General features: G+C 38.4%; 1 protein-coding gene across 1 annotated transcript in view; it reads left to right on the top strand.

The window, feature by feature from the left end:
- The window catches only part of baiap3 (BAI1 associated protein 3), a 66,480-nt gene extending 57,538 nt beyond the window's left edge, over positions 1-8,942 (top strand). Inside the window, exons 29-34 of the mRNA XM_066674277.1 lie at positions 1,095-1,166; positions 1,267-1,350; positions 2,182-2,302; positions 2,786-2,909; positions 3,492-3,697; positions 7,405-8,942. Coding sequence (XP_066530374.1) covers positions 1,095-1,166; positions 1,267-1,350; positions 2,182-2,302; positions 2,786-2,909; positions 3,492-3,697; positions 7,405-7,508 — 711 coding nt within the window. The 3' untranslated portion in view covers positions 7,509-8,942. The remainder of the gene's footprint in view (positions 1-1,094; positions 1,167-1,266; positions 1,351-2,181; positions 2,303-2,785; positions 2,910-3,491; positions 3,698-7,404) is intronic.
- The last annotated feature ends 6,071 nt before the right edge of the window (positions 8,943-15,013 follow it).

Genomic DNA, 15,013 nt, shown 5'->3' with positions numbered 1-15,013 from the left:
TAACGCTATTCCAAGGGACAGGAACTGGCAGGAACGCAGAACAGATTTGCATGAAAAGTCATGAGTTGCTGGGTTACGTGGGCGAACATGCTGTGTTCCATATAGTTGCTCTATTAGCATAGCAGGATCCCATGCTGTTAAAGTGTGCGCAAGTCTGCTAGAACGCACAGGTCAAGGGGCTTCCATTGAAAGGTGGGCAGGACTTCAGTGATGTCTGGTGAAAGGCTGTAGACAGCTTGGGATATACATCTGCTCCAGCACCTCAAAAAACTTTTGGAACTTTGGTAACTGCTTGTTTTTTTAACAAAATAAAAAACATTATTTTCCATTAATGTAAAAACATTTTGTAAAAAATCTAATTGTAAATTTGAAGCAATGAAGTTAGTCCATTTTTAATTAAATATACATATCATATAAAGAGCTGGATTTTTCATGTCAGAAGAGGAAAAACAACCATAGATGGAGATAAAAGGATATATTCCAACAATAATTCTTTAACGAAAAAATGTATTTAATTAAAGTAATGAACCTTAATTTTACCAGAGACTCAAGGGTTAGGATTTCTTAAAATTTGCTTTTATTTAATACACTACCAACCTACACAGCTGTCCTTATAGGCAGTAGCGAGCAGGACAGCCTTTTAAATATTGAGACACACTGCATATATACTGCAAATGTGTCTTGACTGAATGATTACATTTGGGGTAGGAGGAAAATTTTGTGAATTTGAGTTTTTGGCAGAAGTGTGGCACAGTCATGCAACAGGTAATGTCGCTGTCACACAGGTCCTGGGTTCTTGGGTTGTGGGTTCAAACTGTGCATTGGGTCACTGTCCGAGAGAAATGGAGTGTTTTCTTTCCACAGTCCAAAAACACATGTTGGTAGGTGAATTGTCTATTCAAAAGTGGTCATAAGTGTGAGTGTATGAGTGAGTGATGCCCTGTGATGAACTGGTGCACCATCCAGGAGTACTTGCACCCAGTGATTCCCGGTGGGCTCCGGACCCACCGCAACCCTTGTTAAAGTGTTTACAAACAATGAAACTAATAATTTTTGACAGAACTATTGTTTTAATGACAGACGTTTCCTTTCAGACTCTGGTCCGGTTCTTCCATGCTGATGGTGAAGGGCTGCTCTTGGAGGATCTCAAAAGTGGAGACTACAAGGTTAAAATGGCAAATTAATTCTGAGGCAATATAGGAGATTTCATTTACCAATGGTAGCTGACTAAATGGCATGTCTAGAAACACTTGTGCTGTTTTTCAGGCCCTGGACGAGGAGCTGCGTCTGAACAAGTGTTCATCCTTTGAGCTGATCGAGCAGTACTTCCTGGAGAAGATCTCTCAGCAGGTAGGCTGCCATCCTGCTGGGCACTGCCTCCAGTCCCGTAGAGAGAGGAGGTGTTGATTGGGAGCTGAGACATCACAAAGACTTCACTTCCTCTGATGATTAAAAGTTTACGCCACTCATTTCCAGCTCAACCTTCATGTGTTTTGCACCAAGCATGACACTCTGGGTGCAGTCTCATGCTCATATTTGCCACCAGAAGTCATTTGCTTAATGTCTGAACTGAAATGTCTGAAATGTCAGAACTGAAATCCTTCACTCATTTTCTAGAGATGTAAAATTCAACTGAATTAACTGTGAATTTTTTTGCATAATGCAATCATTCATTCATTCATTCATTATCTGTAACCGCTTATCCAGTTCAGGGTCGCGGTGGGTCCAGAGCCTACCTGGAATCATTGAGCGCAAGGCGGGAATACTGGAGGGGGCGCCAGTCCTTCACAGAGCAACACACACATTCACTCACACCTACAGACACTTTTGAGTCGCCAATCCACCTACCAATGTGTTTTTGGACTGTCAGAGGAAACCCACGCAGAAACGGGGAGAACACACCAACTCCTCACAGACAGACGAATCAAAGCCACAACCTCCAGGTCCCTGGAGCTGCATGACTGCAACACTACATGCTGCGCCACCGCGCTGCCATTATGCAACCAATCATTGTCTATAATAATATTCATTTTAATACAAACATATTTTTGTATATATGTATAAATATACTTGGGGTACCTTATATGTATAAATCTATTTCTTGCAGAAATTGTCAAGATGTTTTAACATAAAATCCAAAAGGTTAGCACAGAGATTGATATTTTTGGTATTGTTTTTCAGAGAATCCTGAAGCACAGTCGTTTTGGCCGCATCAGTGTGAAATGTTATTATGACGCGCCTGAGCAAAGACTGACTGTGGAAATACTGCATGCAGCTGACCTCATTGCCCTTGATGCCAATGGTGAGCATATACAATATTTCACATGAACATGCCCTGATTTACGATTGAACTTCTAAACCTAGACATTTTCATGTTGCATGCTATAACAAAAACTGCATTTTTAAGACTGATCTGCAGCACTCATTTTTTTTTACTAATTTTAATAAATGAAAAAGCACCATGTTTTGCCAGAATCTTACTAGCCTTTTTCTAGGTATCAATGACTTTTGCATACTTAAAATGATATGGCCCAGTCGTATAATAATATAGATAATATGCTTGGAATGGCTGAGAGTTTTATTTTGTTGCCATGTCCTTTATTGTAGTAGGTTTTAATAACTTAAAAAAAAGGATTTGGTTAAATGGCCCATAATATACTTTTTTTCTGTGACCACCTTACTCCTGTGGCTCCTCTGGCCATGCCAGAATGTTTGAGGAGAGCTGTTCTGAACTGTATATATTTTGCACACCTGTAAAATATTTTCTCCCTCTTAACTCCACCAGGGCTGAGTGATCCATTTGTCATAGTGGAGCTCTGTCCTCACCACCTCTTCCCCAACTCCAGGAGTCAGCGAACTCAAGTGAAACTCAAAACACTGCACCCTGTTTTCGATGAGCTCTTCTATTTGTGAGTAGACCTGACAACAAAATTGTGTATCTTTAATGATTAGAATGCAACAGCAATAGAATCATAAGTAGTGTATGCAGTAAAATGTATAATATTGACAATTCTAAATAAAAGATTGGGGAAACTTTAAAAGAGCAGGTGCTTTAGACGGGAACTAGATGACACCCTTACATAGATTTTGTATACCAGCTGTTTTTTCAGAAGAAAAAATCTAACTTAAAGAGCATTACTTTAAACTGGAGAGTCTTTGGAAAGTTTTCAGTTGTAACAGTAATTAAGGTGACATGTAAATGTGTAGTTATGGGAAGCACAGCAGTAAATGAGGACGTTATGGTGATAAACACACATACAGTGAGTGTGATACTGTGTTTGTGTGGGTTTTTTTTTTTTTGTGCCCCGGTGCCCTTCTACATTAAAAAAAAAAACAAAAAAACCCACACACATGGTTCTGTCCCCTAAGTTTTGCACCATTTCTGTCTCCCATATTATCCCCTATAATATCCCATATACCACACTGTCAACTGTGTGTTCTCACACACACAGTGTGGGTAACTTTTCTTAATCCCATTGGTTTCTTCACAGCCATGTGAGCCCTGAGCAGTACAGACACAGGTTTGCCTGCCTCACCTTCACTGTGATGGACTATGATTGGCTGTCCACCAATGATTTTGCCGGTGAGGCGGTGGCACCCCTGAGTGACTTCTGCTGGCCAGGCCGACCCAATGCCACTCCAGCTGGGAAGACCGTGCAGCCCTTCATCTTACACCTGTCCCGCCAGAAACCCAGTGGTATGCATCCTTTCACTCAATGAAGACAGATGAAGAAGCAAATGGAAAACAATAAGATAAGGGTTAACACTTAGTGGTTGTCCCTTAAGGACGTTCATCTAAATCTAAAAATATCTTTTCTAAAGAACATAACTACTTTAAAAGATGAAAAGGTGCTATGCTAAACAATAATACATTTAAAAATATTCATAATAGATTTACATTTTAATGAGCACATAACTCTCATGATGTTTGTGCATCCTCAGATATCTGAGAATGACCGTGCATCCAGAAATAACGAAACCATTAATTCTCTGAAAGCTTGGGTTAGTGCAAAGAAAAATGTATACTGTGTTTTCACTGAAAAACTTAATTGTGTTTTGTAAATACACTGAACTATCACTGCATTGGGAGCAACTGCCTGCCTGGGAGCAACTCACTGTCTATTTTATCAGCTTCAATGGCCATACAGGAGCACTTTGTAGCTCTACAATTACAGACTGTAGGCCATTAGTTTTTTTTCTACATACTTTCTTCTCCCACTTTCAATCTGTCCTTCAATGGTCAGAACCACCAGAAAGCAAGGTGAAATGGGGTTAAGAATACTTATTTCACTGCTTTATATATATATATATATATATATATACCCATAAAATATGTATGATTAGTTTAGCTGATTCAATGCACAATGAATGTAGAGTTCATTCTAAAAACCCAAAGGAAAAATCTCACATAGGCAAGTCATCCATGCTGTGGTCACTGGTGCTCACCTCACTCCCAAACCATGAGAGATGCTGGCTTTGCACCTATTGCTGATGATAGTCTGGATGGTCACTTTTAATTAGTACAGAAAACAAAATGTCCATTTTTTGTTTTAAATGAAAACAAGCTGCAAATTTAACGAATCCTTTTTACTGTCGTTGGTCTATCTGAGATGAGCTTGGGCCCAGAGAACTCATTAGTGTTTCCACACAGAATTGATATATGGTGTCCCCTTCTGTAATAGTGTTTCAGGTTTCATTCTTGATGTAGCAATGGACTGTGTAATAGTAGACAAGTGTTTTTCAATTGCTCCCAAGCCCATTTGGCTATATTTATGTTGGTAGCTTGAAGGCTCAAAGGTTACAACAGTGTTGCCCAACACAGACATATGTCCAGATTAACTCAATCTTTTTTACACATCGATGGTGAAATAAATGGAAATCTCACTTTGAAATTTTCAGTTTTTGGTTTTGAACCATCAGACAATTCTCACACAGTTACTAATATTTGTTGCAAAGAAGGAACTTTGGTGGAAGCTCCTTTTTTACCCAGTCATGATGCCCTAACCTGTTACCAATTAATCTGCTTATTATTGAATATTTTAATTTGGTCTAGACAATAATTCAATATCAATATATGTCACAATATAAAATGTTTCAATAACAACGATAAGATTTTTAAACACATTTTCAATGTTTCAATATACAGTGCCTTGCGAAAGTATTCGGCCCCCTTGAACTTTTCAACCTTTTGCCACATTTCAGGATTCAAACATAAAGATATAAAATTTAATTTTTTTGTGAAGAATCAACAAGAAGTGGGACACAATCGTGAAGTGGAATGAAATTTATTGGATCTGTCAAACTTTTTTAACAAATAAAAAACTGAAAAGTGGGGTGTGCAATATTACAGCGCCTTTACTTTCAGTGCAGCAAACTCACTCCAGAAGTTCAGTGAGGATCTCTGAATGATCCAATGTTGTCCCAAATGACTGATGATAATAAATAGAATCCACCTGTGTGTAATCAAGTCTCCGTATAAATGCACCTGCTCTGTGATAGTCTCAGGGTTCTGTTCAAAGTGCAGAGAGCATCATGAAGACCAAGGCACACCAGGCAGGTCCAAGATACTGTTGTGGAGAAGTTTAAAGCCGGATTTGGATACAAAAAGATTTCCCAAGCTTTAAACATCCCAAGGAGCACTTTGCAAGCAATCATATTGAAATGGAAGTAGTATCAGACCACTGCAAATCTACCAAGACCCGGCCGTCCCTCTAAACTTTCATCTCGAACAAGGAGAAGACTGATCAGAGATGCAGCCAAGAGGCCCATGATCACTCTGGATGAACTGCAGAGATCTACAGCAGAGCTCGAGCTGTTTTGCAAGGAAGAATGGGCAAGAATTTCTCTCGATGTGCAAAACTGATAGAGACATACCCCAAGCGACTTGCAGCTGTAATTGCAGCAAAAGGTGGCGCTACAAAGTATTAACGCAAGGAGGCTGAATAATATTGCACACCCCACTTTTCAGTTTTTTATTTGTTAAAAATGTTTGACACATCCAATAAATTTCATTCCACTTCATGATTGTGTCCCACTTGTTGATTCTTCACAAAAAATTTAAATTTTATATCTTTATGTTTGAAGCCTGAAATGTGGCAAAAAGTTGAAAAGTTCAAGGAGGCTGAATACTTTCGCAAGGCACTGTACATATTTTACAGCATCTTTCACTGATTGATGTTCATCGTGTACAGGGTGCTGCCGTCAGTTCGTTGCATGCAATTTTAAAGTTGGTTTAAAAATATTAATATAGACAAAGGTTTATGTTTCATGGTGATGTCATGTTTCCTCTGGGAAGTTTTTCTGTGGATTTTATATTGCTCATTGATATCAGACTTATATTGTATCTACCAAAATTAAGAAATATACTGTGATATAAATTCAAGCCATATCGTCCAGCCCTAATTTAAATGAATCTTGATATTTTTATAAATATTTGACTCAACTTAATTTGAAACATGCTGCAGGCATCCAATTCTTAATTTGTTTATATTTGCAAAATATATTTAATTTGTTCAGTGAAAGCCCTGAAATTGTTTCTTTGTGTTTTTTTAAGTTTAAATAATTTTCAATTTAACACGTCCCACAATTTATCACCTCAAACAACTGTACAAAACATCACAATATTTTTTGTATTATGCTAGGTTTGCAGTGTATAATCACATAATTGATACTGGTGTCGAAACCATATGAAATTGAACTACAGAAATGCTTCACTGTTTTCTTTAGATAAGTGCATATGAGGAGCCAATAAGAGATTGTTACAGCAAAAGAAAAAATAGAAAGTATTTCAAGAGACAACAGCATATTTAGCTCAGATGTCGGTAACTATTGTGTAGAGCTTAATTATTTTTAAATCACCTCACAGCTTGTGGTTCACCTGTAGAGTTTTATTGCAGTTCAGACCTTATTCACCTGACTCACTTTAGATGATCTTAAGGGATACATTAACTGAATCAGGTGAATGAAAATCTAATCATTATAAAGAATGAATTGATTATTTCCCTCCTGTAAAGCAATCTTATATTTTTGGGAAAGACTACGCTGATAAAACTACATCAACAACATCAGTTAACATGCTGTGTTCGTTGTAAATGGATAATCAAAGTGAAGCCTTTTTATCCTTTGTTAGCTTCCAAATGTTTGCTGCATTCTGCTTCTCTCTCTTCCAGTCACCAGCATAGTGCATGCATTTTAGTAGCACCTTACGAGATACCCAGTTACTGAAGCTTCCTCAAGCAAGGGCCTTGCAGTTTTCAGAGCAACTATCACACTTTGCCAGATATAAATTTTCCCTTGAATGGATATCCAATTACTTTCTCAGCTAAGAGGCTTTATATTAAGAGGTTATTTCAAGCACATGTCCCACTGGATTCCTTCCTTACTCGATCTGTTTTCCTGATCCAGAGAAACCGATCATGAAGATGTTGGAGGCGAGAACAGGAGACCGTGAGGCTCAGGAGTTTGTGCGAAGGCTGAAGGAGATTGAGAAGTCGATGGAGGAAGAGTAATTTTCAGCAGTGGTACACACTGTTTCCAGCTTTGTGCTTTTTCTACCTGTTGTACTGTTTGCTATTTAAAATGAACCACTTTTAACTGTGTAATTTTATCTGTTGTCTAGAGAAAAAGTGAACTATATGAAGACTCTGTTTAAAGATCAGTATTTTGTCTCTGTTCAGCACTTTCAGGGCTGTGTCTTAATGTTTTTGGCTCAGCAATGGAGCTTGTGAGAATTATATGAATATACCAATAGTATATTTTGAAGTATGTTTAGTTGGTTGTTGAATTAGATTTGAAATGTTACTTGGGGTACAGTTTCCAGCAACTTGAAATCTAAGTAAGGCTTTATGAGGAGTCAAGCTGAGATGGTAGATTTACTTTCTTCAAATCGGTTTACAGCAAATACTAACAAAAAAGGCAAATTTCATAGAATTTATATACACTACATGTGTTTTGCCTTTGTAGCAAAAAGGAGGAGCAAGACACAACTTTTAGGTAAAATATCAAAGTAAATCTTTGTGTTTACATTATTGATGGAGACGTTCTGTTATGGGGTAAAAAAGTTTTTCGTAAAATCTTCTATCCAAAACTGTGAACGTTATATACGTTTGTTCTTGAATCACACTGGACTGTGTTGAGAATGTAACTGTAGCATTTCTGTGAGACCTTGTCTTTCTTAAAGAATGTTTGTTCATGCTATAAATGGTTATTCAGTTTTAATGGGTTTGATGTTGAGATGGTTTTCCCCTTTGTCTCTGCACTTCAGTTTTGTTATTGGCGTCCCAGCACTTGAAACAAATTCAACAAAGAGGAGGCCTTCTAATTTTCTTCAGTGCAGAGTTTATATCATTTTAAAGTGTTTCCATATTTTCAATGCTGCCATTTTATTTTTATATATGTCTTTTTTTATATTTATTTATTTATTTATTGAAGGGAGCATATATAACAGAGGATGACTAAGCATAGTTCAGCTCCTTTTCTGAAAGGTTTTCACCTTCAGGTTTGTATATGCAGGTTTTTTCTTTGGCAGAATGACTTAAAAGCCCTCCCCATTTTCTTCAGAACTCATTTATTTGTTTATATATTTCCAAGCAGTTTATTAAAAAGTAACATTTTTTGGTTCGATTTCCACAGCAGGAAAATAGTAGAAGTTTTCTGTTTTCTTTCAGTGCTTAACCTCTCTTTGTGTTCCCTCTGCACCTGTTTTTTCTTTTTTTTTTTTTTTGCTTTGACCTAAACACGATTGACCTCCCGTAGGTTGAACACTAGACAAAAACAAGGAAGAAGGAACATCCCTGCTGCCCAGCAAGGGCAAACACTTTCTCTCAGCAGTCTGTGAAACTGTCGGCACTTCTCCTTGTCCCCATGTGACTTGACTAATGGTGTATTGTGCGCGCGTGTGTGTACGTGTGCAGTGAACTCAATAAAGAAAAACAAGAACAACTGACGAGAACTCATCAAGAGAAATGTGTTTTGAGTGAGAAGGCTTCATTTGCAGGGGGTCAATAAAAGCTCAGGTGGAGGCTGGACATCTGGTCCACGCTGGCCTCAGGTCACACACTGGGAGATGCAGTCATGGGGAGCTGAGAGGGTCTCACAAAGGACCAGCTGAGACCTCATCAGCTTTATTAGCACCACATGCACTCAATCCTGTAAACCCACATATCCTGTCTTTCTTAAGAGCTGCATTTACTAACGCTGCCAGATAGACCTTGTTCTCACAGCCAGCGAATTAAACATGCTTTTTCAAGTTTTCAAGCTTTAAAAAAACTGTATATAATTCAGAGGTACTGAAGTACACTGGTTGTACATTCATTCATTCATTGTCTGTAACCACTAATACAGCTCAGGGTCGCGGCCCTGTTCTGCAGGTTTTGCTTAAATTGTTGCATTATATTTGGCTGAGTAAATACATGTAGATATTTAAACAAATATTAAATGAGACAAAAACTTATTTACGGAGCAATGCTGTCCAAGATGAGAATCCCAAACACGATATATATATACATATATAAATATATATATATATAAATAATCGCTGTGGTCATGTCAAGATATACAATTGTGGTCAAGATGTAACATTAAATATGAAAGCAAATCTGCATCAATAATACTTTTTAACTAGTACTAGAAGTACTGCCTAAAATGCTGCATAAAACTGGGTTTGGGACCCATGTGTATATGGATATTATGATTAATAATACTATATGACCATATATTAATCAGACTACACTGGATACTAAATTGCTGCTTATGTCATTTCCGTCTCTCAGCCAGTGGGTGTGGTCAGGCTTTAAACTGCCAAAGCCGGAAAAACGTTAACTGGGGTCCACCACTAGGTGTCCCTAACGATTCAAGCATTACTAACGTCATTTCTTTAGCTGGAAACTAGGTGGCATGCTTCCAAATGAATGAAAGCCAATAATACAGGCTTGTATGCTTTCTAGGATTCGTGTACATATGTTGTTTATTGTCTTGTATAATTTCCTGTATAAAAGCATTATGTTCAGACATTTTGCTCTTCATATAAAAGCACTGTAGCCCAGAGCAATAGGGAAATTAGCCACAGGAGGAAAAGGTGTAGCAGCGTCTGTATGAGAGGAGCGTAGCAACATCATACTTGTGAATACGCATTAAAACAGAGCACAGACACCCAGCTATTATCTTCAATTTGCCACCAACTTGAAAGTTCCATAAATCACAACAGCAGCAAGATGAACTTGCTTATCCTGTACAAAATATAATTAAGCCCTGTGATTTCATTCCAGCATAGATTAAGGTGTTCTGTGTCGCTTGTGCTTTTCCATAGAACACCAGCTCCACATCTGCTACACACACACACACACACACACACACACACACAGGCGTCATAATATACAGTGCAGTTCATTAATAATACTGACATAATGTTTGTTGTTTTGGCCTTGTACTCCAGCATACTGGATTTGAAAATACTGGCTCCAAGTGGAGAATGTCAGCTTGAAAGGAATGCTTCAGGAAGGAAAAAAAAAACAAGTTAATTTACACAGTTTTCCATTTATTCCAGATGTAGTTTCCTAGACATATTTGGAGTCCAAATTTTGACTTTTTAGTTAGCACTGGAGCTACACGGCTAGCTAACACACACTAGAGTTCAGCAATCAGCCAGTAAACACATCCAGCAAAGCTTCTCAAAACCCATTCAAACTTAATTCAATATTTTTTTTCCAGTAAAATACAGTTATACATCTTATAATTTCTTTGCTGTGGTAAACCAGATGTGAAAACATTTTTTAAAAATGGTCTGGAAAAAAGCTAAATCTCACCTGCAGGTAGGAGTCAGTTTGTCTGTTGTTGCTGGCGTTAAACAGGATGGTAAATTAGGACTCAATAGATACTCAAATCGTTTCCATAAAAACATGCACAGAACTTCTCTCAGCCTACTTAATCTACATTCATATCTTCATAAAGCTGCTAAAGTCTTCTCAATGTGGTTTAGGACAAACACGAACACGAATTACTTTGAACTTTAAAAATGAACCAACCTCCAATGTGTAGTTCAATACTGCAGTCAGCCATTTTATACAATGGTTTGCTGAATTCCATCTCTATGCAGAGTCTAACTTCAATTTGTGTACACACAAGTCATACTGCACATAGATTTATGATCTCTGTTCTTCCTATTTTCATAAATGCTCACTGTATATTAACAGTAGAAACCAGTGAAATTACTAATGTAATGTGTAAAATCCGTATTGGGTGATATAAAACTTATATAACTTATCTTATTTTAACACATTACTTGTCACTGAGAATGACTGCCAGCTGTTTTTGACTTGTTAATTTATAAGGTTCGCAGTAAGCCTAAAATTTCCAAGTATAAGGCATCTGTAACCATAATGCTTTATGGAAATATTGATGTTTTGAGTAGGTCCAGAGATCATCTTAGCCATGTTTTTAAGAAAATGTTTTAAGTGTCATTTAAATATTGAAATTTAACGTTTGAACGTTTGAACAATTGGAAAGACACTGTGGACATATTTATTCCTTTATAGTGAATTCCTTTATTGTTAGTTTGTCTTTTGGTGTTTTATTTTGCTGAAAAAATCAGTGATTGGTGATAAGGTGATTGGTGTGTTCTCCGAGTGTCTTCTCCCAGTTTCCTCTGGGTGCTCAAGTTTCCATTCAGCAATTCAAGAAACCCGTATGTAGGTGGATCGGCTCTGTGAAAGTAACCATGTGAGTGACTGAGTTTGTGATGCTCTATGAAGCCATCGAGAACCATTCATTTACAAAGGTAATTCAAAGTGTTTTCTGGAAACAGTATTGGCAAAGTACAAAAATATTAAAACAATGAAACAAATAAAACACTAAAATAACATTTTAAACATCTTTAAAATAGAAATAAGAGTAAGAATTCTAGCATGAAAGGCTATAATAAATTTAAACTCAGTAAAAAATTGCAAGAGAACTGTAAACTAAATAGAAAAAATAGTGAAGAGTGTTTTAAATGGAGCTTAATTCTTGCTCGAATAGGAATGTTTTCAGCCCGCATTAAATAGTGTCTAAAGGCAGGGCTCTTCTAATATTCTCTGTTAATTGGTTCCATATAAGACAGATATAGTAGCTAAATGCTGCTTCTCCCTGTCTAGTCTTCACCTGAGGCAGAACTAACTGACCTAGTGCCTAGCGGTCCAATAATTGACACCTGGGGGACACCACAGGTCACTGGCACTGTTTCAGAAATATTTTTTTCTAATTTGACTAGTCTTAGCCATGAACTGAAATAATTTAAGTTCCTGAAAGTCCACCCAGTCTGTGAGCTGGTCTATAATCATTTTATCAACAGTGGTGTCAAAAGCAGTTCTAAGATCAAGAAGTAATAAAAGAGACTCTGTATTTATGCGAATGTCAATACTTGCTTTAATTAGATCTGTCTCTGTGCAGTGATTAGGCCAGTCTCAATAAGGTTGTAATATATATATATATTAGATTCTGTGTTTAGAGCCAAAACAACAAAAACTGTGCTGAAACGCCTTGACACTTTGACCCAGTGACACTGCTTATTGTCTCGTATTGCCTGGTTTTCTGTGATTTTTAAGAGGTATGTGAAATAGGACTGGTTTAGCCTCTCCCCACATGTTTTCTGCAATGGCTGGCAGTGGCTCATAAAGCTAGCTATGGGCTGTTAAGCTCTAAGTAGCTCCTGCTGGTGGTCAGGGCCTGTTGGTCATTACACCTGGTGTGTGGGCCTTTAAAGACACAAGGTGGCTGTTTGCAACTCTCTATCCCTCATACGGGGCAGGATAGAGATGAGAAACCAGGATTTTAAGATAAAGGAATCGTTCTGTACTTTGGTTTAGATTGTCACTAATAGATGCCAGCCCCAACAAAGGAACATATTTGTCTGGTGTGGTAAGTTGTTCTGAATTTCCTTACTGAATCATATCATCACACTTGACCAGTGGCACCTGCATATCAAGCACAGTAATAAATAATAAACATTTATAAATAATCATGTGAAATTAATTCATTTTTAAGTTCTTTATCCTGTTCAGGGTTGCAGTAGGTTCTGAGTCTATGTGGAATCATCGGGAGCAAGGTGGGAACACATCCTGGACAGGGCACCAGTGCATCACAGGGCACCACCCACACCTATGGACACTTTTGCAAAACCAATTTACTACCAGTGTGATTTTGCATTGTGGCAAGAAACAGAGCACCGCGCCTTGCCTTTCCTTTCCTTTCCTTGCCAGAAACCTCTGTTGCACTATGTATTAACTATTGTAAGCATCTTTGAGTTCTTGAAAAGCACTATATAAATATAATGTATTATTATTATTATTATTATTATTATATTTATACACTAAATCAATTAAGTGTTTTGGCATAGATTGCAGTGCTGCCAAAGAAAAAATGTCCAAAAGTTCACACTGTTAAATTGACAGTGTCTTTACTAGTCATTCATTCATTATCTGTAAGCGCTTATCCAGTTCAGGGTTGCGGTGGGTCCAGAGCCTACCTGGAATTATTGGGCGCAAGGCGGGAATACACCCTGGAGGGGGCGCCAGTCCTTCACAGGGCAACACAGACACATTCACTCACACACTCACACTTACTGACACTTTTGAGTCACCAATCCACCTACCAACATGTGTTTTTGGACTGTGGGAGGAAACCGGAGCACAGACAGTCACCCGGAGCGGGAATCGAACCCACAACCTCCAGGCCCCTGGAGCTGCGTGACTGCGACACTACCAGCTGCACCACCATGCCGCCCGTCTTTACTAGTCATTTACAAATAATTATTTTTTGGCCTCTTTATTTATTATTATTATTTCTTGTACAACAACAGACAAGCATACAAGTGCTGGCTAAAAAAAATTCTATTTAGGGAACTGTAGAATGAATAAAGAGCAGTCTCATTGACATAGTTATAGAGATTGCCAAAGTTTAGAGGCTATAACACCTGAAGACCTGTCACTCGCTGAGGTGTGAGCAGCATGTTAGAGTCCGGTTTGCTTCTTCAGGACCTGAGGGCATGAAGGTGGAGGTGAAGGGTGACACATGAAAAGTCTGCATATAAAGTACAAACCTTTACACACATTGCAGTAACCAGTGTAGTTGATGGAGTAGACCAGGTCACCTGCTGTAACACCCAATTACGGGCACACACACAAAAAACAAACCACAGCCTGTTTTAGTCTGTAGATCCCAGAAGACTGGGAGGAGGAGGTGGGAGGACTATGACTGAATTTGTCTTTCTGGCAGCGAAAGAATGACTCCCACTGTAAATGCATGCATGTAGAAATAGAAGTATATGAAACTCTCTCTCTCTCTCTCTCTCTCTCTCTCTCTCTCTGCTCTGGATAGCCCCAGGCACAGGATACAGACTAATGAAAACCAGAGTGCAGAGGAGGTGAGACTGAGATAGTGAAAGAGAGAAAAAAGCGGAATACTTTGATATGACAAAACGCCTCCTATCTCTGACGTGAATATATTCACAACAGCACACTCGGCCTTCAGTAACATTGTCCTCTTAGAATCTTTGGAGATACTGCATATGTCGTTATCAAGCTGGTATGTCATCCTTTAATGAGAAATGGAATAATTCTCCAGAACTCCTCCGCCTTTCTCCTTAGGGTGTTTTGAGCTTGTCAGCTTTTGACCCCTCATGTTTCATCTAATCTGTTGCTTTGTTATCAAAAGATGTTTTCAAAAAAGTTTTCCAACTGTTCCTCGGAAGAGCAAAACAAGGGCATAGCCAGGATCATGTGCCGCAAACGGTGGAGTGTTTGGCCTGTTGGAGGGTGGACAAGGAGGAGGGAGAGAGAGAGAGAGAGAGAGAGAGAGAGAGAGCGAGAGAGAGAGAGAGAGAGAGAGAGAGAGAGCGAGAGAGAGAGAGAGAGAGAGAGAGAGAGAGAGAGAGAGAGAGACAGAGGAATGTTGGCAGGGTAACACGCTAAAGGCTAACTGTGTCTTTGGCTCTGGCTCGGGCAGGTACGTTTAACAGGGCTCTGATCCCCCAGCGCCTTAT

Source organism: Hoplias malabaricus, chromosome 6 (genome assembly GCF_029633855.1).
Source record: "Hoplias malabaricus isolate fHopMal1 chromosome 6, fHopMal1.hap1, whole genome shotgun sequence".
NCBI classification, from domain to species: domain Eukaryota; kingdom Metazoa; phylum Chordata; class Actinopteri; order Characiformes; family Erythrinidae; genus Hoplias; species Hoplias malabaricus.
The sequence above is the reverse complement of the archived record's forward strand: the minus strand, read 5'-3'. Positions and strand labels throughout refer to the sequence as shown.